This window comes from Delphinapterus leucas, chromosome 14 (genome assembly GCF_059928025.1).
Source record: "Delphinapterus leucas isolate spDelLeu-1000000601 "Yukka" chromosome 14, BTC_Dleu_Yukka2, whole genome shotgun sequence".
Lineage (NCBI taxonomy): Eukaryota > Metazoa > Chordata > Mammalia > Artiodactyla > Monodontidae > Delphinapterus > Delphinapterus leucas.
In genome coordinates, this window is record NC_143142.1 from 18,541,913 (window position 1) to 18,567,448 (window position 25,536).

At 48.4% G+C, this 25,536-nt stretch overlaps 1 protein-coding gene across 1 annotated transcript in view; it reads right to left on the bottom strand.

Annotated features, from left to right (window-relative positions):
* The window catches only part of WSCD2 (WSC domain sialate O sulfotransferase 2), a 43,083-nt gene that overhangs the window by 15,646 nt on the left and 1,901 nt on the right, over positions 1 to 25,536 (bottom strand). The window contains exons 2-4 of the mRNA XM_089894616.1: positions 16,797 to 16,911; positions 13,503 to 13,687; positions 430 to 551 (exon numbers count right to left, since the gene is read on the bottom strand). Coding sequence (XP_089750742.1) covers positions 430 to 551; positions 13,503 to 13,687; positions 16,797 to 16,911 — 422 coding nt within the window. The remainder of the gene's footprint in view (positions 1 to 429; positions 552 to 13,502; positions 13,688 to 16,796; positions 16,912 to 25,536) is intronic.

The window sequence follows — 25,536 nt, forward strand, 5'->3', positions numbered from 1 at the left end:
AGGATCAGCCAGTTGGATCATCCAGTCCAACTGATATCCAATGTCCAAAGTTCCGTATGCCACAGCTGCTCTGCCTCTGCTTACATACCTCCAGTGATGGGGAACTCACTCTGTCCCAAGGTGGGATTGTCCTTGCCTTTACCCGGCAATCTTCTACACACGCTTCTCGGCCCAGTTCACATGTGGCCCTCATTCCTGAGCAGTCCTCACTATTAGAACAAACACACTTCTTTGGAGGGAAAGAAATGGGCCCCATGTAACTCCTACCCTTTGGATCCACATGAAACAGTCAAATTCCCCCCATGTCACAGATCACAGTAATGACCTCTCTCATCCCAGCTGGGCTGCTGCTCCTCCGGACAAGCATCCCGTTCCTCCAGCTGCTCCACACCACCCTCCCCAGAGCTCCGTGCACAGAACCAGGCTTACCTTCTCTGTGCAAAGGTCCACACACTTGTCCACAGACATGTTGGGCATGGCAGCCGTCACGGGCAAGGCCAGGGAGAGGTTGTCGGGCCTGCGGAAGCAGCCTCGGAAGACTGCACTTCCATCTGGAGAGACAGAGGGAAAAGAACTAGTCAGATGTAGGCTGGGAGAGCCACCTTCTAGGCAAGAGTCTCGCCCAAGGTCACGCAGTGAGCCACAGTGGAGACTCATGAGCTAGAAAATTCAAAGAATGTCCTCAACCCTGGCATCTCTGTCAACAACACAGGTCACTGAGATGTTCTTGCTGGGCCTTATAATCCCCTTTTCTTTGTCACCACTCCTATGTCTCGCTTTCTCATTCTTGGTGGTGGCAACTTTTCATTTAGGGAAATGACAGATGCCATGGAGGATTTTCGTGATCTCATCAGGAGAGGGTTGGGCATTTGAGGACGGAGGGAAGAAAAGGGTCCAGAGCTCTCCTGCCCCTCCTTCCAGCACTGGGGTGCCCCCTCTCCCTCCCATTGTCCTGGGCTTTAGGGGAAAAACCGGGGCCTCGGGAGTCTCTGCCCCACTCAGTGCTCTAAGGGACTGATTTGTTGGAGAGATTCCCCTTCAGATAACCTAATCTGGAAACATCCCAGCTACGCAACAGAAAATTCAGAAGACGTTGCTATCTCTTTAATAGAAGTCATCCTCAAAACAATACTCAGAGATGTTGTCTTCAGCTGGGTTTACTTGAAGCCGAACCTGAGACAATGTTTTATGGCTTCTCAGGAGAAGCAGGACAGGGCAGGGGAGGAGCTAAGTAAGCATGTGATCTTGGCTGGGTCCCACCTCCAGCCCGGAGGGTAAACTGTACCACAGAGTTGGTCCCACTTTAAGGAAAGGGGCCGACCTTGGCCCTATGTGCCCCCCTCCCCAACGTCTGTCATTTGGAAGGCTGCTGGGGCAAGGGTCATTTTTCAGACAAGGGGGCAGATGTGAGCCATTAGTGGTAAAGAGGATTTGGGTGGGTACCCTTTGCATCCATTACAGGTGTACACAAAGACATCAATAAGGATGCTCATTGCAGCATTTATTTAAATTAACAGGTGAAAGACTGGAAGCAACCTTGCTGTCCAACAATGAAGTACTGGACAAATAAAGTAGGGAATGACAACACAATGGGATTCTATGCCCCATCAAAAATAATGATGTTAAAAGTTACTTTAAAGAGATGAAGATGTGTTCAAGATAGAATGTTAAATAAAAACTGAGACCATGAAACTCCACATATTATAAAATATCAATTGTGTCCGCAAATTCTCTCTCAGTGTAAATCTCTGGAGGGACATAGACTAATACGTTAACAACCACGGTTATCTCTTAATAGCAGACGTGATGGTTAAGTTTTGTGTCAACCTGGTGAGGCTATGGTGCCCAGTTGTTTGGTCAGACATTGGTCTAGGTGTTGCTGTGAAGGTTTTTTGAAGATAGGATTAATATCTACAGTTCGTTGACTTTAAGGAGACTTAACAGAGATTTCCCTCTAAAACGTCAGTGGGCCACATCCAATCAGTTGAAGGGATGAGGGGAAAAAACGAGGTTTCCCAGAGAAGAAGGAATTCAGCCTCTGGATGTCAGGCTTGCCAGCCTCCACAGCTGCATGAGCCAATTCCTTAAATCAATCTCTTGATTTATATATTTGCATATATCTTACTGGTTCTGTTTCTCTGGAGAACTCTGATAGGATATAGGCAATTTTTATTTCCACCTTTTTGTAAAACTCTTTTCTAACTTTTTCGACAGTGCATAGTTATTTTTTAATGTAATAAAGACAAATTTAAAAAATTATAAGTGGCCCCTGTCAAATTTATCTAAAGACTCATGGTGCCCATTTTCAATTGGGTTCCACTGTTCTCAAATCTGAGCTGTATACACTTTTCTAGAAGCACAGCTTTCACATAAAATAAAGGACACTGTTGATGCAGTGAATCAAAATCAGGAGCACAAAAGTAGGTGCCATTTACTGAACACCTACTATGTGTGATCCACTCTTCTGAGAACTTTGTGAATGCCATCTCATTTTACCTTCCTGGGAACTCTGCAGGGTCCATAGTAAACTCTCATTTTACGGATGAGAGACACAGGGCTTAGAGAGGGGAGGTTATGTGACAATACCAGGGACGCACTGTTAGCGAAAACGTGCTAAGGATTATCTAAGAAAGACAATGCTAATCCTTGGGGAAAAGTGAAGCAAGCTACAAAAATCAACAACTCTGATACAACTCTGTCTTCCCCTGCACAATCCTGGGTTGGGGAGGGTCTCAGATCCCCCAGGGTGGTGGCAGAGGGCTCCAGGAAGGAGCCCTCTTTTTTTTTTTAGCATATACGTATATATCTATATTTAAGTGCAGAGAAAAGGATATGAAATTACTCCCCGGGCAGAAGGATGGTGGAGGAGGGGGGAGGGAGTCTAGGAATGAAAATTTTAAATCTCAGCTGTCAAAGGCACCCTAGTGATTACCTCTACCACCTGGCACCATGTAGCCTGAAACTGCTCATCATGGAGGCAAATCTAGCAAGCTGAGAAGACATCTGGAATTGGGTTAAATGACTGATTTCCGGAGCATGCTGCAGGCTCCCGCCACCCAGCACCATCTCCTCCATTCCCCACCTCTCACTCTAGGCTGCTGCGAGAGGCTGGTGAGAAGTGATGGTGGTGGACGCTGTGGTCCAGGCCTCAGTTTCCCCACATGTAAAAGATAGGGAAGGGGTTAGACTATGCAGTCTCTTCTGTACAGGACAGCCCTCCATCCCCCAAATGAGGAACTGCTAGACCCCAAATGGCACTAGTGTCCCGTGGGGGAACACGGGACAGTCTCCCATCCCGTGGCCCAGGATGCACCGAGGGACGCGCCATTTCATCGGTCACCCTGAGGAAGAGTTAACGATGCTCAGAGAATGTGCCGTACGAGGTGAGGATGCGGAGGGGAGTCAGGCGTTTAAGCTAAAGATTTACAGCAATGAGATGAGAAGCCGGAAGCAGTGTGGACGAAACCTCACGTAACCAGAAAACTTAGTTAGCTGGACGCCAATCAGGTCCCAGGGCAGAGACGCTGGCCTTACTCTCAGAAATAAAGGGACTCGCCTTTTCTCTTTAGACTCCACCAGTGTTTACTGAGCCCGCACGGATGCCAGGCTCCAAGCTGGGTGCTTTGGCTCCACTGAATCTTCGCAGCAGCCACGAGCAGTAGCTGCCACGGCTGGCTCAAGGAGGCACTCTGGCTTCCAGGGTCACAAAGCTGTCTAAGGACAGAGTGAGATCAAAGCCAAGTTGCTCTGTCTCCCAAGTCTATGCCTCTTCCAATAATAATAATGCTACTATGATGATTAGATGCTTATAGTCATATCATAATATCATTGTTATCATCACAGCCACTGTATATGGGTCACGTGCTATCAGCCAGGAACTAGGTTCAACTGTTCACACATGTGGCCCCGTTGAACCCTTGCATCATTCTGGTGGTATAAGGATCCCCATTTTTACAGATGGAGAAACTCAAGCCTCAGAGGACTGAAACCGCTTGACACAAGTCACCCAGCTTATAAGAGGCAGAGCTGAGACTGGAGTCTAAGTCTGAGATGCTTCCATTCTTGACGATCTTATCGAATGCTCTCGCCGTACCAGGCGCTGTGTAAGCACTTGATATACTTTATCCTCCTAATTCCTATAAAGAAAGTCTCACTCTCTCCATTATACAGAAGGGGAAACAGAGGCTCAGGGGGTAAGTGGCTTGCCTAAGGGTCACACAGCTGACAATTAGCAGCATCTGGATTCTAACCTGGGAACATCTGAGCTCAGAGTCCTCACACTCTGGGCTGTCCCTCTTTAAGGAACCACCCCCAGGCCCTGTTTGAGCATTTTCAAAACACTGTGACATATATTCACTCCCCTTTGACCACTAATCATTCACAAAGGCTGTCACTCTGGGGTCTCTCAACTCTGGAGTTGGATTCTCTTTAAGCACCTAAAAATGCCTAGAACTTGACACTGAGTCTCTAGAACCATATTCAAGTTGTTAACCTGCCCCTTCCCCACCAGGACCCTATTCGAGGGACCACCTTATAATCCTCCTGGGCCCCAGCTGGGGCAATGGTTTTGGGGTTGAGGCCAAGGGAGGCCCCTTCAGGACTGGTGTGGTCCTGGGTACCCTGTAGGGGTGCAAAGCCCACCACCTTTTATCCTATAGGGTGGATCCTTCCTGGAGCCCTCTTCCACCACCCTGGGGGGTCTGAGACCCTCCCCAACCCAGGACTGTGCAGGGGAAGACAGAGTTGTATCAGAAGGCATTGGGGGTTTGGGGGTATGTGTGGGTGTGAGGGAACCAATGGGGCAGGAGATGCAGACCATGAGGGTAGCTTGGGCCTGGTTGTAGTGAGGGTGTGTCTGGGAGGTGGGACACTTGTGCACAGTGTGTGTGACAGGCAGTGTGTGCATCTTGTGTGTGTGTGCGCGCGTGTGTGTATGACTGGGTTTGTGGTGGTGTGAGTAGAGATCTACCTATTTGGGTGCGTGGATACTGAGCTCTGAGACTACAAATGTGCCCCCGTGGACCTGGTTCATCTGAGCGCATTTGGGTCTGTCCACGTGGGAGTCTAGGACCCTGTGTGAGCAGGTGTATGTCCACCTGCCTGCCTGGTCTCTTGACAGTGGGCACTGGGCTGTGGCTGTGTGCTTCGGGCTGTGACTGTATGGTTGTGCACTGGACCTCTATGGGATGAGTCTTATCGAGGGGAGGAGACATAATCTTGGAGGCTCTCTCTGGGTTGCCTGGCAACCATGTACCAGAGAGAAGAGCTCCCCCTATTCTACCAGAAGGCCTGGCTGAGCCTCAGCCAGCCTCCCACTGGACTGGCCCAATGCCACCAGGGTTGGGCATTTCCCAACAACCCCTGAACAGCCAGCACCCAGATTCGAACAAAAACTTTCGTCTCCTCAGTGCAAGGCCACTTCATGCTTGAGCCACACGAGAGAGCAGAACAGGAGGGTGGGCCCCTCTGCTGGAGTCCAGCCCAGACTGAGTCTCTCCCCAGGGTGTCAAGACCACAGAGACCCTTCCACCTGGAGCCCACAGACAGGTGCACTGTTGGTATCGGTCCAGTTCCTGCATATCACAGAACAACTTGCATATGGGTCTCTGTACAGGAGTGTGTGTGTCTGACCGTAGGCATGTGAGAGCAGGAGTCCACCCATGGTAGTCTTTGGAGTCACCTGCTATTAGGGGCTCACCCTTGGATCCTCTTGCAGATGTGACCTTGAGTAACTGAGGGCACTGGGGTATCACTCAGGGCCCTGTGAGCCCACAGGCTCTTCATCTAGGCCTCTGGCCAAATGTTCTGCCCTCCTATCACCCCCAGCTGGATGCCTGTCTCTTGGGCCAGATAAGCACGCATCTCCAGGTGGCCCCGAGGGCCCAACTCTGACCCAGGGGCTCCAGAAGAGGCCATCCGGCCTGGCACCACACCAGAAGGCCATGGTACTTCCCAGGACCGTGGTACTTTTCTGGATGAGCTGCCCTGGCCAAGGAGCAGAAGACCAGTGGCTCAGAGACACGAGTTCTAATCCTGACTTTGCTTCTCGTCCCTGAAAGGTGGCATCTTCACCTGTCAAACGGGCAGCTCTCCTCCACACAGTGCACACAGGCAGCTCCACCCTTCTTCACTGACCTTGGCATGTTTCCTCTCCTTTTGGAGGCTCAGTATTCTCATCTCTAAAATGGAGGCATAAACACTGGGTGGATCATTCAGAGCCGGACATGAATGAGATTTGTCAGTACAGTGGAAGGGACAGGCAAAGGGCTGTGAATCTGTCTCCTTATAGGAAGTAGAATTCCTACCCTGGCTTCTCCCCAGATGATTTTCTCCTGCCTTCCTGGATGCCAGGAGGCCAGATTGCAAGTGTGGGAAGAGGAAGGAAGACTCTGTAAGCCCAGCTCTGCTGAGACAGGTCTCCCTTTGACATTTAAGCATCCGCTAATGAGTCCCTGACCCTCCCAGCTTAGAAAGCAGAGCTGAGCTGAATGCCCTGAATACCAAGTAAGGTGACGTTTCCAGAGGCCTTAAAGGGCCAGAGAGGGATCAGAAGCTGCTGCTGTGAGTCTCTCTTTGGTCAAGGTGTGCACTGGGGTGGTGGTGGGAGGGGAACAGGTTTGGGAAGTTAGTTCTAGCAGCAGTAAACCTGCTGGATGTGGGGTCTTCCTACAGTCTTGCCCATTCTGCTTTTGGAGGGAAACCACATGGATTCACAGAGAATTCTGTGATGTCTAACGGGAAGGTCGGACTCCCAGGGATCTGGGGAACACTTTGGAGGCCACCTCTCTCTGCAGGTTGCTCTCCATTATGGCTTGGTGATTGGAACACTGAGAACATGCACAGTGGCCAACACGTTGAATCCTCCTGCTACCCTCATTTCCTCCATCTGTAAAATGGGTTGCGTCACCGGTTCTCCACACCAGTGGTGAGAGGTTTTCTTTTCTCTTACGTCTGAAAACAAAAGAGAAGTGGCCAGCCTGGGTCCCTTGACCTTCCTAACACTCTTCCTGTGATACAAAGAATTTTGGACTTCCACAGCAGTAGGTAGGTGCCTTCCTGTTTGCAAAAAAGCTCTCGTGCCCAGCAGAAAGGGCCTTGGTTTTTAATTCAGACAGACCTGGGTCAGCAACTTACTTAGCTGTGTGTCCTTGGACTGAGCCTCGGTTTCCTCATCTGTATATGGGGATGATTATCTCTACCCTGCACAGGTGGGACAGAAGGCGACGCAGTGACATTCACAGTGCCTGAGACCTACCAGGATTCAGTCAATGTGTCTTCCTGCTCCTTCTTCATTGCTTGTTCATGATATGTGAAGGGTGGCTAGATCGCAGGTAGGAGACACTATCAGTGCCCCATTAATACACTCCTGGCACTCACCATCCCAGTACAGGCTGACAGTGACCTACTGTAAACACCTAGGGTATGTGAGGGACAGACTGCACTTGCCAGGGAGTTAATCTCCCTGGGAGCCACCCTCAGCCGATGATGGGTGAACGTTGGAGGATAAATACTGCAGCTTCCTGCTCCTCCAATGGGACATCTCTGAAGCACGCTCTCCACCACCTCCCGCAGCTCCCCGGTGGGATTAAGTCTCAGCTGTCCTCAGCAATGAACTGCTTTGTAAAGGGCAAGTACTGGCTCCTTCCCTTCCCTTTCTCACGTCTCCACTCCCCTGGAGGTGCATCCTGGGGTCATGATTCAAGTAAACCAGAGCTCACATTCTTGTCTCTGGGAGAACCCAACTTAAAATATCTTGGATCTTTGAGCATTCTTAATTCACAAGGGAAATCCTGCACAGAGTTCAGAGCCACTGCTCTTCACAGCCTGTAGCCTGTGAGAATGGCACTCCCTGGAGTTGTGCAGTACAGAGTCCGTGGGCAGTAGCAGCAACCCTGAGTAGTGTCTTCCTAACGACCAACCCTTGCTGAAGAATAGCAACAAAGGTAATAATAACAGCTGTTTACTGTATGTCGTTAGTGCTAAGTATGTTACACATATCACACCTCAATTAATCCTCACAACAACTTAAGAGGTAGAGGATGCTATTATCCTGTTTTGCAGGTGGAGACCCCGAGATGTAATAAGATTTGGTCACTTTTCCAGCTCATACAGCTAGTGGGGAGCAGAGTAGGGATTTGACCCTGATCCTATTTGACATCACATCCTAGGTTCCCACCTCTCTGCTATTCTGCAGGAGGCCTGCTGAATTCCAACATGGTTGGGCTCCAGAGACCCCATGCCAGCCACCTGAATTTCCCAGAAACCCTCTGAGGCTCCACAGTAGGGGTCCAAGGATCACAAAAGCCCATGCCCCACATTCTGATAATGTCAGCTCTTCGTCGCCAGGCCAACTGGGATGGTGCATGACCTCGGAAGCTTGGAGTTTCTACTAGCAAGAGGCGAGCAGAGCAACTGTTCATCAACTCCCTTTACTGGGGGCAGATGAAGAACATCCTGGAACCAGCTGCAAGTATCTCTGAAGTCCATCATCTCTTTGTTCTGGGGCTTCACAAAGATGAGGTAAATCCCACCAGGCATCAGCTTAAAGGCAGGCGTGGAAGAGTTCTCCTTGGTTTGAAAGAGGCCATCACCCCCTGGGTAATTAGGCCAAGCTCTACTGCATTAAAGATGCTGGTGAGGAGGAAAGGCAGTGAGCTGGGAGCTGTTAATGGCTACCTATAATCAGAGAGAGATTGAATTACACAAAGAGCCTAACTGTCCGAGGAGAATTCAAACCAGCTATTTTTAGGCATCACCAGAGGCTCCTGTGAGCTGTTGGAAATTCAAATAGCTTGAGTTGGGTGCTACTCGGAGTGAGTTGAGGAATTTTCATTTCAGGAAGGAGGGTGCATCACCACTACTTCATAACAGGCACTGTGCTATGTGCTTCCTCAATTTTATCTCACTTGGTGGCCAGAGCAATCTTTCAAGGTTGGAATTGTCCCCATTTTACAGATGAGGCATTTGAGGCTCAGACAGAATGAGTGGCTTGACCAAAATCAACACAGCAAGTAAGTGAAGGAGTTGGGATAGAAACAATGTCTGCCTGATTTCAAAATCTACAATCATTGCTCCCATAGCCTTCCTGGATTACGGTTCATGGAGAAGAGCAAACCAATTCTCCCCCATCGTGATGCAGAAGGAGAAAAAATTTTCTAGCTAACATCTCCTTGGCCCTACACAGCAGAACACATGAAGACCCATATGAATTATAAAATTCAGGGGTCCCAGGCATATATCAAGGGAAAGGAGAGGCCTCCAGGCCCGGCAAAGAAGGAGCTAGACATAGCCCATCCATCCAATATGACTTTCCATGGTCATCTGAGGCTCCTCTCAGCAGAACTGGTTAAAATGGAGTATCAGTGAACAAAAAATACAAGCATTGCACAACGTTTCCCTTCGAACCTTCAAAGACAAAAAATCGCCAGAACTAGCAACAGTACACAAGAGCCACCAGGTACAGTGTGACCCACGAGTCAAGATCTACTGTTTCAGTGATAACATGAGCTTCATAATACTTTCACCAAGATAGAAAAGAAAAAACAAGAGGGAAAAGTGCCAAGTCCTGGGAGAGGCTGGTCTGCAGTCATGGGGGTTTTAGGCAGCACTAAAGGATTGTCAGCACCACGGACAGCCACCCACGGGACCCACATACATATTGTATATTTTGTGTAATTCTAATGAGCCTTGCAATGCGAATCTTGCAAGAATCTTTCAGGCAAATGAAATCTCTTGCAACACCCTATAAAGCCATAATACTCTCAAATCACCAGCAGGTCTCTGCCCCTGGGAGGAGAAGCTACACTTACTGACACATTTAGCAAACTGCTGTGAAAAAATGTAATCCAACCAAGAAGGAAGTCCATTTCTCGGTTCTTTTCTAACAAGGGCAAAGAGTCCGTGTGCCCGAGTGTCTGTGGCAAGAAAGAATAGCAGGATGCCCGCAGACATTTGCTCTGCCAACCTTTTAATGCGCTCACTACTACAGGAGCATTCCATCACCTCGGAAACACGCAGGCTGGCTCCCCACGCAAGGTGGACACCCCACCAGCGTGATGCTTGGGCGATAATAAGCCTCCTTTGGATCTTCACAATCATGAAGAGTTCTGTGCCACTGCTCAGGGAAACACAATTAGGACACGGTGTTAATACAAACTAATGACTCTACAAATGGAATCTGGTTTCCACCATATCTGTTTCCTGGAGTGTTTGCTCATTGCCCTCCCTAATGTAATACATGCTAGTGTCGTGTGCCAGTGGAAGGCCTCCCTTTCTGACTTATTTGTGTATAAATCAGATCTCAGGAATGGGAAGCCACTGAGTCAGAACAAAGGCACTGGATATTCTGTATGGTGTAGAGTCAGGACGCAGGGCAGAAGGAGAGGTCAGGGGTCAAGGAAGAAAGGAGGTAAGTTAAATCCAAGGAACACTCCCAAAAGAGAGGCAATGGGGTCCAAAATCTAATACAAGAGGTCAAGGTGTCTACAGCACTATATAGAGTTAGCACTCAAACTAGGAGTCAGAGACCTGGGTTCCAGCCTATGCTCAGTCCCTAAGAAGTGCTGTGGCCTTGGAAAAATCATGCCTGCCCATAATGTCTAGAAATTACCTCTCAGCTTTTGCACACTCTATTCCCTCTGCCTAGATCTCTCCCCCACCCTTTGGCAATTTCTTGAGTCTGGATATCCTCCTCTTTTACACCAGGCAAAATCCTATGCATCTTTCAAGGCCTTAGTCAGTCAGCCCTCTTCTGTGGAGCCTCCCGCAGGGCTGTTCAATTTAGCCACTTGTGCTGTCTGGGCCTCAGTTTCTAAAGCCGTAAAATGAAGCATCAGTGAGGAAGGTGCTTCCAACAGGTCATTCAAAACATCACCTTTGATGATCCTTTTGTTCATGGCTGAATACACGACTCTCCCTTTCACCTGGAAATCTTAGAATGAGATTCAGCTCAAATGTTGCTCCTGTGGCTCCTATATATACCTGCCATGCTTGAACAGATCCCACTCGTCTTGGGTCTGTCTCTCCACTAGACAGTGGTCTCCTTGAGGGCAGGGACTGTGCTTTATTCCCCATTGTCCTCTCCATGCCTAATACACATGGGAGCAATCAAGTGTTTAATGAACAGTCCCCATGCTCTCTCCAAATACCATGTTGCCAACTGGGAGCCCACCAGGAGTCCCAATTTGACAAACCATCTGTCTCCTTATCCAAGCCATTTCCACTCTCATCTCAGCTACAGTAGCCTTGAGATTAGTAAGGCTTAGCTTTCCTTCTGGAGTTTCCAGCTGAAGGTGCCCAAGCTTCCAACCTTGTACAGTGACGATTCAGAACAACTGGGGTGGACTTAGAGAATCCAGGACTCCCCTCTCAGTAGAAATGAATGGGTTCCCCGTCTTCGACATAAATACAAAGATTCCTTTCTCAGATAGAACAAAACACCACTGCAGAGGTGGGCAAGCTGAGGGCCACAGCAGCATTCCCATCAGCCTCAGGGGTTTCTCACCAGCCACCACCCAGACAGCCCTCCCACTGCTACCAGGGCAAAACACACCCAATTGTAGCGGGATCTAGTGGTCTCGGTGTGTTGAGGTTTATATATTTCACCTGATGACTGAAAAATCTTTGTTGGTCCATGAGAGTGTTATTATACCAGGTGATCTCAATAGTGTGTGTGTGTGTGTGTGTGTGTGTGTGTGTGTGTGTGAGAGACAGAGAGAGACAGAGAGAGACAGAGAGAGACAGAGAGAGACAGAGACAGAGACAGAGACAGAAAGACAGGAGAATGTTCGTATTACCCAGCCAATCTGAACATTAACCAAAAGGAGGTGTAGCTGATACTGGCTGATGACATACACAGCCCAATTCTCCCAATTTATCTAGCTCAGCATCATCCACTAGAATGTTCTAGTGGCATCAGCTTTCCCTCTAAATACACACAACTTTAAGGCCATCTCTTCATATGGTCAACATCACCATCAAAATAATGTAAACATTGGCATAAAGAAATCAGTATTGGGGATGATAAATCTGCTATCAAATTAAAACCTCATTACACTAATGGCCAAACCAGAGACTTGCTGTATGGACATCATCCAGCCTGGATTTCACACACCCTCCCCGCCCTCTGCCAGCCAGACCTGCAGAGCTGGAGGAACTGAGGCAACGATGGGGAGGCAGATGGTGCCTCTGTTTCTAGAAATCAGCCACTTTGTAAACTGGCGGCACGCGGGACCCCATTGTAAAGCAAAGCTTGAACAGGGCTTCAGAAACACGGGGTTTGGAAAACAGAACACAGTGTCAAGCACACCAGCAATGAATTCTTATAAACAATGACATTCATACGGAAGAGGCCTTTCTCTGCATGCAGACAGGCATTAAGGTTCTGCCAAATCCACCTGGGTGGGCAGGCTGACATTCTGGGTGGAACTTGTCAGCTCCATGGAGGTCTAAGGCCTTATTTTTCAAGGTGTGGTCCATGGACCAGCAACCTAGCATCACCTGGGAACTCCTTAGAAATGCAGAATCTCACCGGCTGAATCAGAATCTGCATTTTAACAAGATCTCCCTAGGGTTCATTGGAGCATTCAAATTTGGGATTCTTAGTTCTGGATTCCTATTCCTACCTCAGGACTGCATCAGAAGAGTAACCAGGACAAACCTCAGCCCTCTGTCTTTCGTCAAGGCCATTAGCTCTTCGTATAGGTCTGAAGGTCACCTTTGAGGTCACAAGACTGTGTGACCTTGGGCAGGCTTACTTAAATTCATCAAGCCTCGGTTTCCTCACTGTAAAATGGAGATAATTAACCATGGTAACTGCCTGAAAAGTCTGTAGGGAAGGGAAACAAAATCAGGCTTGCAGTGGGCTCAGCACGTGCCTGGCACACGGAAGATGCTTGATAAATAGACATTAACTGCTATTAAACACCCAGAGAGGGGACAACGGGACAATATCCACAGAAGAAGGGGTGGCTCTTGTCCTCGGCTATTCATCCCCTTCCCTCCCTCAGTTTGGAAACTGGAGAGTTTTTCCAACAAGACTGAAGCACTGGCAGGCGAGGGATAAATTCTCTCTACAGGAGCATTAAAGACATAAGCTCTGGAGTTGGTTTAAATCCTCTGCTGTTTGTGTGACATTGAGCCTCTGTCTCTTCATCTGTAAAATGGGAGTGGGTGAATAACAGTGCGATTTCAAGGGTCATCGTGAGGATTAGATGTGCTCTCCCATAGAAGGCACTTGGAAAACGATGAAGTGTTTGCTGTTGTCATTGTCATTGTCACCATCGTTAGACACAATCTGCTTTCAGAAATTGAGGAAGGACAGGCCAGCTCGGGCTCTAGCTGTTTGTTAAGGAGGAAGAGGGGCATGGCTGGAGGTGAGGCTGGGGCAGGATGGTGGCAGCCTTGGAGGGCAGCCGAGGGCTTAGGAGCGGTGGGAGCCGTGGAAGGTACAGGTGAGCGCTCAGGTGGGTGAGGGCAGAGAGGGGAGGGGCTGACTCACGTACACCTGCGGGCTGACTCCTGGGCCAGCTGCAGCCGGTAGACGGAGAGGCGGTTGGCGCCACCGCACACGCTGCCCCGCTCGCCCTTGCAGTCCATGTCACACTCCGCCTCGCTCACGTTTGTCGCCTGGATCTTGTGGCCACAGTAGCACTCGGCGCCGAACTCCAGCCCAGCATACAGGTAACCCCTGGGGGAGGCTGCTGTCAGGCCAGGGTAACTGCCACCATGGAGACCCCAGGGACAGGGTGACTCACCTAGTGAGGAGGCCTGGGGGACGGGAGGGCTCCGGGGACCAGGAGGTCCCAGGGGAAATGGAGAGACAGACGATGGAAGGGGGACAGGGGAGACCTCACGGGACAGGAGACAGAGGCTTCCAGGAGACAGGGAGATCCCAGAGGAATAAGGAGACTGGGGTGGGGGTCTCCCTATCTCCCTGGAAGAGGGGAAACAAGGAAGACTTTGGGCATCAGGGAGACCCAAGGAGATCTGAGGTACAGGGATACTCCAAGGGACAGGGGGATCTGGACTGAGAATAAGGAGACCCTGAGAGGGTCAGGGAGGCTAAGGGGTTAGAAAGTCTTGGAGGTGGGATGGGCAGGAAGCCAAGAAGGAATACAAAGAGGTCCCTGGGGGACAGGGAGACTCTGGAAGGGACAACACCCCAGGGACCACCTGCTCCCATCCCTGCCTCATGTCTCACACCCCCATACACTTACCCACATAGACACACAACATCATATTCACACCCATCTACATATACCTTCAACACACAGGACACTTGACACACACACCCCTCTGGTCCTGTGGTCCCTCTGCCCCACCCACTCTCTTGCTCTTCCCTGTCTAGAGCCACAAGCCAATCATATCTGCAAAGTCCAGCCTCTTTATTCCAGGAAACATCCCCCAGGAATGATGCCTCTATGTCCCCTGAGAGGAGCTGGACCCAGGGGAGGGGGCAGGGACTCTCGTATGTCTTTGGAAGGTGGCAAAACCAAGGTCACGTATCCAGCCAAGTAAAAAATTCCTTTCCTTAAAACAAAAAAAAAAATATCCAGGCACTGCAAGATTGTCAATTTTTTTTCATAGCTCTGGAATCATTTCCTAAAAGGGACTTTTAGTGAGGACCTGTTCTGTAAACAGATGAAAAGGGAAGTGCTTGCTCTACCTCACAGGGTAGGTATGAAGTGGTGGGGGAGAGGGGAGTAGGACGGCCCCTGCTCAGTCCTCTTGCCCACTGTGGCCTCTGAGGCACTTTCCAGAATCGTGAAAGCTCCTTGGGGGAGCAGCCTGCAAAATACTGGTCATGCAAGGCTGGACCTATGGGAGGTGTCAGCTCACGCCAACACTCGGGACTTTTGGGGGCTGGCTGGAGGGACAGACCCACCCAGACTCATGTCTCCAAACACCCCTACTACTCGGGTAGCGTGTGGTCACACGGTCACCTGGGCAGATGCAGTAAGAGCAGCTTAAACTATCTGGGCATCTTGGAGCTGGGCCAGCCTCCTTCTTCCACCTGTCTGTCGCTGTCTCTCTCAAGCCTTGGTTCTCAGGTGCCCTTGGGGCCCGTCTCACATAAATGGACCCACTGATAGAAGGAACAGTGGACAGCAGGAGTTTCTAAAATTTCCCAGCTGGTGTGAAAATCAGAGCAGTGGTGCTCCAACCATAGTTCCAGGACCAACAGCATCCAGTGTCACCTGGGAACTTGTTAAAAATGCAGATTCTTGGGCCCTACCTCAAACCCACCAAATCAAAAGCTGCGGGTGGGGCCCGGCAATCTTGAGAGATTCCAGGTGATGCTGACGTGTGCGTCCTGGAGCTCACAGCCTAGATGGAGTGACAAGCGCTTAACCAGAAAACGCCGGCATAGTGAGATGAGGGTTGAGATGGAGTAAGTCCCAGATTGTGGAAATGCAGAAGAGGCCCCCAACCTGCCTGGAGTGTCAGGAGAGACTTCTCAGAGGAGGTGACAGCCAAGGTGGAGCTTCAGAAGATGAGTCAGATCAACTCGCGTAATTCACTCTGGTTCAGCGCATACTTGTGGCTGCCCACATGGGTTTCCAGATGGATGCAGAGATGAGTCAGCTGCAGCCATGCCCCCAAGGGGCTCCCCAGCTACTTGGGGAGGCAGAAGCAAGAACAGGTTTGGGCCACAGAATGCCAATAGCTTACACTTGCTCTCTTCCAGGCACTCAAATATTTGCTTTGCAAATATTAACTCTTCAACTCCCACAAGACCTCTCTAAGGGCATGGACTCTGAAATTCACTTCTGTCTCCCCACCGTTCAATAAATAAATTTAAGAATCAATATCCTCAAGAGCTTGGAGTCTTTCCCAAGCTGGAGATGGTCCTGGGCTCAGGATTTCAATGGTGAACTGTTATGAAAGCTGATTATAAAGGGGACAGTGTGTCCTAGTCAGGAACTGAGGGAAGAGTCCCTTGGCCACCCACTTGCCCATTTCCACTCCAGCCATGCAGTGGAGCTCCTTCAGAGCTTGTGATCAGGCTAGAGCCTGAAGATGAGCATGTTAGAGGCCTCTCACAAGCCATCACACGTCAGGGGACCCAGGGCACAGGGGAGAAGAAGGTCAGCTCACTCCACAGTGTCTCTAGGGCAGCAGTGCTGGTTCCCAGGCCTGGACTGAGGGTGCCAACTCGCCAGTCCTCTGGGGCCTCATCCACTCTTGGAAAGTCAGCTCCCTCCCCCCAGTGCATGTTCTAATCAAGAACATCATTTTATTCTTAGATTGGAAAACACTGTCTGGACAGGTGAGTGTTTCTCCCTGGTAGAGAAACAAATAGTTTCTTGGCTGGTAAACCATTAAATAGCCCTGATCCCGGGCTCCCACCTCACCCTTCCCACGGGCATCACACAAGCCTCATGCTCACAGACTCACACTTGCCTGCGTGTAAACACCCACTTGTGCTTTCCCCACAATTCGGGACCCTTGCAAACATATCCACAGAGACTCCTGCACTCACAGCTACTGTTATTTAAAGACAGTTAGGTATTGGCATTAAGCTTACAAACATATGACCCTGCATACTGTACACTGCAAACTCACTCCTAGGCAGAGCCTCACAAATTCCCACAGACCAACTCCCTGCTCAGTTGCACGCACGTATGCATATGCACGCACGCACGCATGCGCGCACACACACACACACATCACCCTTTCCTTGTAGCCACATGTTCATCCTCCATCATGCCCTCCCACGGAAAAAGAAAGACCACCACAGGTAGGAATCTGAGAAGGAAGGGGTCTGAATGCCTGGGACACTGGTGGGGCCCTACCGTTCTGCACAGTTGTCCTGGCAACGGAAGATGGTCATCTTTTTGTAGTCGAAAAAGGACACGCCTCGAAGGGCCCGGCTCTGGGTGTCATCCAGGTAGCAGCCGATGTACTTAGCTTTGGGGAGATGAGAAAAGTCAGATTTGGCAGAGGGGACAAAGCTGAAAGGGTTTCAGGAGTACCCAGTGTGCCTCTGGCTATGTGGCCTTGTTGACCTTTTGGTACCAATTCCTTCCTCTGAGCAGTAAAGTAGAAACAAGAGAGACTGAAACTCATGTGCATTGGCAGAACATGATCTATAAGGGCAGTGGTGTCCCATGGGTGAGGCTGTGGGCCCTGGAGGTCAACAGAGAGGAGGGAGGGACCTTTCCAAGGCCAGGGTTAAGGTCATGCCCCTGGGCTCTACTGGTGACAACTGGGCACCCAGTAACCCAAGCCAACATCATTCCCTAAGCACCAAGCAGGTGAGACCTGTATTAGGACAGCTCTGAAGAGCTTGATAAGTTGACAGCCTGTTATCATTTCTGCAAGATGGCTTAAGGTGTTATTTTCCCTTGGAAGGAACACTGGCCTGGGATATCTCAAGATCTAGGTTGTCGTATCACTTTGGTTACATTCTCGTGCTGACCTAGTGCATTTAGGCCAGTTACCTCCCTGAGGCCTAGTTTTCTTCATTGTGGGGATGAAAATAACAGCCCAATGAGGTTAACATGGACTTATTTGTGTAAACGTCTCTACCACAGTGTCTTGAATATAACAGGCACAAAGTTAAGGTGAGTGGAATAAAAAACCAGCTAGTCACAGTGCTGTATAAGTACTTTATAGTTTGCCCACCTTGTGGGCCAAGGTGAATGCTTTCATCCGAAAGGAAAATTTTAAATAATGTAAAACAGCTATCTAAGTACAAACCATTCACTTAGTTTTCTTAAAGTAGTACACGTGTTCCTGTACTTCCTGGTAAATAGTACACAAAGATGGTACTTTACAGTTTATAAAGACTTTCCCCATAGGTCCTTATAATCATTAATTTGGACGTGCACTTTGCTAACTGCTTTACATATATTGTCTCAGTGAATCCTTAGAATGACCCTATGAGGTAAGTATTAATATTCCCACTCAATGTAGAAGAGGAAACTGAGGCCCAGAGAGGCTAAGTCACCTGCCCAAGGAAACACAGCTTATACCTGTGGAGTTAGGTTTGGACCCAAGCAATCTGGCTGCAGAGCCCATGTGCTGAACTACTGCTTGTTTCTCTTTGAATCCGAGGATCTTTGCAATGACCCAGGTGCAATGGACCCTTGGCATGCTTAAACTGTTTTCTTAGATGATTGAACAGAGGCCCAGAAAGGTGAAGTGAGCTGTCTGAGACCTGAAACTAATTGATGGTAGAACAAAGACTTAAATCTAGATCTATGGGACCCCAAACCAGTGCTCTTTCCACCCTTGCACTTGGAAATAACTGAAGGTTAGACCGAGGACCCAGCCAGCCCTTGGAATTAAACGGCCCTCATAGGGAACGACTGAGGGAAATATTACATGCCACTTGATCTCGTTCATGGGTGGGCTGCTGTCTATTTAAACTGTGGGCTTCTTGTCCCCCTCACTCATGGTGGAGAGCAGGGTCTAGCAGAGGATACAGGCTCATTATGGAGCAATTGTTTCCCTCAACACCACCCTGGTAAGTGCAGAATTTGTTAGCCTCGCTGGAGATGCGTCTCACCCCTGATCACCCTGAATTTCTTTCATAAGACAGAGGTGATTTGGTCAACTAAGAACAGTCCGTCCATCTTTAAAAGAAACATTGCCTCCCTGGAGCGGGCACATCAGATGGTGACAGCTCTGGAAAAGCCTACATCTTGTCACTGTGCTTGTTCAACAATGTATGTCCCTCCTGTGTCACAGAGGGAACCACGGCCCTGGGGCATGGATGCTTGTTTACATCTGGGCTGGGAGTGAGGACTTCCACGGGCCATGGTGGTGACAGCTTCACACCAACTTTAGCTCAATAGGTCACTAGAGGACAGAGTGTCCAAGGATGGGCAGGAGGAGGAAAAAAAGGAGGAAGGAGAGGGAGGGAGAGGGGAAGGGGGGAAATGGTTGTTTTACTTTGTCAGCATGAGGTCACTGTCATCAGATCAAAAACTGTGTGTGTGTGTGTGTGTGTGTGTGTGTGTGTGAGAGAGAGAGAGAGAGAGTGAGAGAGAGAGAGAGAGAGAGAGAGAGAGAGAGAGAGGAGAGAATATGTATTGAGTATCTACTATGTGCTATCTACTTTACTAAGTGCCATGCCTTATTTAAAAAAATTCAGTCCTCACACGCTTCTTATTAACCCATTTTATAGGTGAAGAGGCTGATCCTAATGACTATTACATCTCTCTGTCTTAGATGCAAACCTTTCTTTTGGCATATGGTATATGTTCTGACTGGTAACCACTCATGTTACTCCATGTTACTCGTTTTTATGTAGAATTCGAAACTATGTAGTCTGCCTATGTTACTACAGTTTGGAAGTGTCTCACTTAAAATTTAAGCCCTGATCTGTCCTCCATCCATTTTACATTTGGGGGTGGGGGGCTTCACTTCCATTTGGCCCACAGACTTCAGGATCACAAGGCACCACACTGAGTTCTGATGGAGAGTAACACTCGTGACCCAGAAATGCCAGGCTTGGAGTTGGGTGTACTATGACCATGGGTGGTCTCACCTTAGGGTGAGGGTAGGTGCATTTGGCCATATATGGGATAGTGGATTGTGTTAGATGAGATTTTTATAATCAAATTAATAGGAGTGCGAGTGTATGTACACACACGTCCTCTGCGGGGTTAAGGGATAGACTGTAATGGTACTGTTTGTACCTTCAAAGCACCCCCTCTTCCTATTTTTCTGTTAACAGATCTTAGCTGCCCTGACCATGAGGAGGCACTGACCTTGAAAGAGCCAATCATGTTGCACCTGCCACCAGCCAGTGATTGATGGCTACAGGGAAGGGCACATGACCCATTCTTTGGATTTTTATAGATTAAAGCTGCGAGAAAGAAATCTGTTTCCCTTGGGTTATGACACTGGCATCCTCTAAGCCCAGAGCTACCGACAGCCACAATCCCTGGCATCAAAGTCAGTCTGTACAGGAGAAGAACCAAACTAAGTCAGAGGTGAGCAGAGACGAGAGTTAGGAAGAGAAGGGCACAAATCACTCATTTGAAAATCTAGCCCCTTTGGTAGTTTGGAGACAAGACACAATACATTTTCTTCTTTAGCTTAAGCTGATTCAAGATGGGTTTTTGTCCCTTGCCACCAAAGGTGCACTGACTAATATGCTGATTGTCAAGCTAAGTTGCTTAAGTCCACCCAGCTTGGAGAGTCTAGACTACACCATGTCTAGGCTGCTTTTTCCCATGTACCACATTCAGTCTCAGCTTGGGAGAAGGGCTTCTCCATTCTCCAAGAGAGGCCTTCCTGGAGGGATGATGGGAGAGGGAGGGTCTTTTGGGAGAAGAGTTGAGATTTGACCATAGGTCCAACTGCCCCTAAGCCTGGGCTTTTAAATGTCATACCACCCCTTCCCTAACCCTCCCACAGGCCAGGCAACAGACTGAGATGTCCTACCTAATAGGTGCTCAAAGACTTGTTGGGTGAACAGATGACCTTCCATTTCCTCATCTGTCAACAGGAGGAAAAAAGAGATACATGGTACCTTCACTGATGCTCTGGAGAAGAATGGGCGTGTTACATACTGTGACCTGATGGACGGGCTGAGCTCTTTGGGTCAGGCAATGGATATTGAATCTGTTTCCTCCTTGTCCTGGGCAAGTGCTGGTGACTCTTTCCCCACTGACCCTTCAGTGCAGGCTGTGGCCAACGTAACCGGTGACCCTGTCCCTGGAGTTCTATCACCCTGCTAGCAATGAGCTCACCAGCAAGGGTACTGTCCAACCCACTTCCACCATTTTCCAAAGGCCCGCCTCAAGCTCTGCTGTGGTGGCAGAATCTCCCGGAGATGAGGTGGAGATCGAGTATGTAACACAGGGACAAAAATCACAGGTCACTCGAGGGTGAATTAATGGCCGAGTTCACATAATCTATCAGTTTATCTCTGCAGCCATCTAAATATTGCTGAAATGGCCAAGTCCTGTCCCAGTCTGCCTATTTATCTCAAGCACAGAAACCAGTGAGGGGTGAGCCCAGGAGAGCACAGGCATCCGGAAAGGAGCTCTCCTGACTGTGTTTCTTCCCCTTTCCTTTACTTTTTTTTTTCTTTTGCTTCAATTAATCTTCCTTTTCAAGAAATTTTGCTCTCTTCAATGAAAGTAATTTGTTAAAAAGATAGCTACACATATGCTAATTTGTATTCCTCTTATTTACTGTCTGTGAGTAGATTCACAGACAGGAGGCACTACAGTGTCCTGCAAGAACAGTTTTGGAGTCCACCAGATCGGGGTTCTAATCCTGACACTGCAGTAGCCTTGTAGTATTACTCAAGCTCCTGCCTGAAAAGTGGGAATATTTATGGGTTGAATTGTGCCCCTCATCAAAAAAAAGAAAAAAAGATAGGTTGAAGTCCTAAGCCCAGTACCTCAGAATGTGACCTTATTTGGAAATAAGGTCATTGGTGATGTAATTACCTATGAGGTGATACTGGAGCAGGTGGGTCCCAATCTAATGTGAATGGTGTCCCTGTAAGAAAGTGGCTCTCTGAAGACCCAGAGACACAAGGAGAAGGCCATGGGAAAACAGAGGTAATGACTGGCGTTATACAGCTGCAAGGAAAGCCAAGGGCGCCTGCTGATGCTAGAAGCTTGCAGAAAGGCTTGGAACAGATTTTCTCTTAGAGCCTTTGAGAGCCCATCTTCATTTTGGACTTCTGGCCTCCAGAACTTCAAGGTAATACATTTCCATTGTTCAAGACACCCAGTTCATGGTATTTTGCTATAGCAGCCCTCAGACTCTAATACAGGGGTAATTTTAAGATTGATTGTAAGATTGATCTCTTCATGGAGAAGAGAAACTGTATATTCCTGCTGAGGATTCTCCGCCATCTTGGAAAGTTGTCCTTCAAGAGGATCACTCCAGTGCTGTCTGGGTTTCTTTGCAGAGAGAATGGAATTTCCTGCCCATATCTAGGCTTCCCTGGGGTAGAAGGGATGCATCTTTCACTTTGGTCAAGGTCCATGGATCTCGAAGGCTCAGCTCAACTATCACCTCCCCCAGGAAGGCAGCCATGATACAGCCCCATGACCGAATGGGATCCCTCCTTTGGGATCCCAGAGTCCCCTGGCTTACCCCACCTTAACACTTTTCTGAAACAATTTTCCAAGTATTGTCCATTATTTTTTCAAATTAGAAATAATTTAGGCCCATTGGGGAAGAATTTTTAACAAAGTGAAAAAGTGCTATCGTAGGGGAAAGCAGGATATGATGCTATATATACAACATTCTATTCTTTAGAAATACACACATAGAGGAAAAAGACAGGAAGGTAAAGGTGATACACCAACAGTGTTGACTGGGACTGTTGCTGGATGGTGGGACTCTGGGCTATTTTTATTTTCACCTCTTTTTTGCTATGTATTCTAATTTTTCTACTTTGATAATCAAGAAAAAAGTTATTTTTGAAAACATAATTTACCTTTTACTTGCCTGTCTTCCCCCAGGAGGGTGTGAATATTCCTCAGAGGAAAAAAAAAACCACTGCTTGAATCATTCTTGTGTCTCCACCTCCCAGCACAGGGCGGGGCATACAGACGTGCAGTAAATATGGAATGAATGAATGAATGAATGAATGATTGCAGTTGGGGAGTCTATAGCTCAGCGGTTAAGAATAAGAGCTTTGGATTCAGACAGAATCGGGTTGGAGTCTGCTCTGCCTCTTAGCAGCTGTGTGACATGGGGGGGCAAGTCATTTATTCTCTCTGAGCCTCTGTTTCTTAATGTATGAAAAGAGTTTAATACTTCCTACCTGATGTGAGGCTGTGTATGAGCACACAGTCTCCGACACAGAGCAGACCCTCCATAATCTGCAGAGATCACATCTTCGGCTGGAGGAGATGGGGAGTGGGTGCCCTGCTGTCCCATCCAAAAATGCTGACTAAATATCCCCGTGTCCTTCTTTACACCCAGCCCACCCGCTCTGTAATCTGCGGGGAACAGAAACAGCACAGACTTTGAAATCAAACTGGATTTGGCTCCTGGCTCTGGTCCCAACAACTGGGTCACCTAACGTAAGTCAAATCATCTCTGCTTTCTCCTACAGAATTACAATATTAATAATAATAGCCGGCACATACTAACTGCTTACTGTGTGCTGAGTACTTGTGTGTTGAGAAGCGAGACGATGTAGTGCTTAAGGTTCAGGTGTAAGATTCAAACCACCTGGGTTCAAATCCTGGTTTACCCCCTCCTCCAGCTGGATAACCTTGGGCAGGTTACCTAGCCTCTCTGTGCCTTAGTTTCTTCCCTGTATGCGGGAGTTAATAACAGTGTCTACTTAATTGAGTTGCTACGAAGATTACATGAATAGATGCAAAGGGTTTAGAACAGTGCCTGGCATTCAGAGAGCATGCTATTGATTTATTTTATATAATCATCACATCAGTCATCTGATGTTAATTACTTTTTATCTCCCAAAGGAAACTGAGGCTCAGAGAGGTGAAGTGACCTGCCCAAAGGTGCACAGCCAGCAAGCTGCAGAACTGGGATTTGAACCCTCATTTGGCTGCTCAGAGCACAGGATTTCGCAAGCCTAGCAAGGTGACTGGCGCATTGTAGGTGCCAGCTCCACCCAGGAAGTCAGACTTCCTGCCCAGCCCCAGCCCAGCCTGGGAGCAGCTCCACCCTCACCAACTGCGCCGTGATGGGCTCCGAATCCTTTACAGCTTAAGTCTTGCATCACTGCATCAAGCAGAGCCCTTGCCAGCTTCAGAGAAAAGCCAAATGGGTGTACCATCAGGTCAAAGAAGCATCTCGTTTTTATTAGCGTTAATCTAATATGTTGTATTTCCTTGCTGAACTCGGAATAAGTTAATCAAGGACAGTCTGAATTTGTGTTTTCTTACTAAGACCACCTGATTCTAAAGCTGCCTGATGAGAGCTCTGGGGTCCAGGCTTCTTTCTTATTTTCTCTTCCTTCTCTCTTTATATTTTATAAAATACATAAGATTTCCAGAGGCAGCGGGGATAGCGTGGTAGAGAAGAAGGCTCACAAGCTTTGGAGTTAAATGGACCTTGTTTCAAACCTCAGTTCTTCCACTCACTACCTGTGTAACCTGGGGTAAGTGACCTCTCCCTGAGTTTAAAATGTTTCCATTTGTAAAATAGGATAATAGTCTGTAACTTTTTGAGTTGTTGTGATAATTACATAAGGCAATGAAGCACTTATAACATGGTCTAGCCAATAATAACCATTCGATAGATGTTTAGCTATTACTTCTACTACCAACAGCAGAAACTATTAAGTGACCTATTATTATAAACCAGGAGGTGTCATAAGCATTTTACATATATCATTCCACGCAAATAACATATGAAAAGCAAGTGGGACAGTGACTGGCATGAAGCAGGTGCTCAAGAAATGGTAGTAATTACTCGTGGCAGCGGGATTTCATTCTCATAACAAATGGGGGGATGTTGTTATTGTCGGTGGATAAATCAACCGTGCCACTAGGGAATCATATTCTACCAAAGGACCTCGATAAACACAGGCAATTACCATTCACATAATGGCCATGACAGGGAGTAGAGAAGAGGAACCTTCGATCAAGCCTGGAGGTGGGGTCAGGGACAATTTCCTGGAGGTGAGCTAAGCTGAGATCTGGAGGAAGAGTAGAGCTAAGCCTGTGGAGACACTCCAGGCAGAGGGCTGGTCATTCATTCATTTGTCCATCCAATCACTCATTCATTCAACCAGTAGGTACTGAGCGCCATCTTTGTTCCTGGTGCTGTCCCAGGTGCTGATAGAATGAGGTGACAGGACAGGCACTGTCCCTGCCTTCTTGGAGCTGACGGTCTAGTAGTAGAGACAGACTATAAACAAGAAATTGAGTAAAAACGAGATACTTTCAGATAGCGGTAAGTACTGTGACAAAAATAGAGCTGGGGAATCTGGTCCTGACCAGGCACAAAGTGGGGCTGCTTTAGGACAGTCCAGGAAGGCCTCTACAGGGTGGCCAGGTTTGACTGAGGTCCAGGAGGAAGGGAGGAAGGGAGCCATGCAAAGATACGGGGAAGAACACCCCAGATGGACAGGACTATCTATACAAAGATTCCGAGGTAGGATAAGACTTGGTGTGTTCAATGACCAGCAAGAAGGACAACGGGGAGGAGTGTGTGGTGAGGAGGGGTAGGAAACGTTATAACATGAGGCTGGATTGGTGGGCCATGGTGGGGACTCTGGAATTTATCCTAAGTATGATGGGAGCATATCCTAAGGCACAGGCTTGTGGCAAACTTTGGGGTTTGCAAAGTAGCAGAAGGAGTTTGGTGTGGCTGGGGTGAGACGAAGCTTACTGATTGGAGAAGGTAGAGAGGGAACCCACATCATGATTTCTCCATCAGTGTAGCACCTCACACCTCAACTGTGCCTACAAGATGGGGTCCCTTACCCAGGTAGATTCACAAGAATTTCCTGATCATCCCTAAGAATTTACTGTGTGCAGGCAGTGTGCTAAGTGTTTCCATAACCATGTCTCATTGAACTCTCCGGAGAAACCTGGCAGGGAGGGGGTCATTATTCCCATTTTACAGATG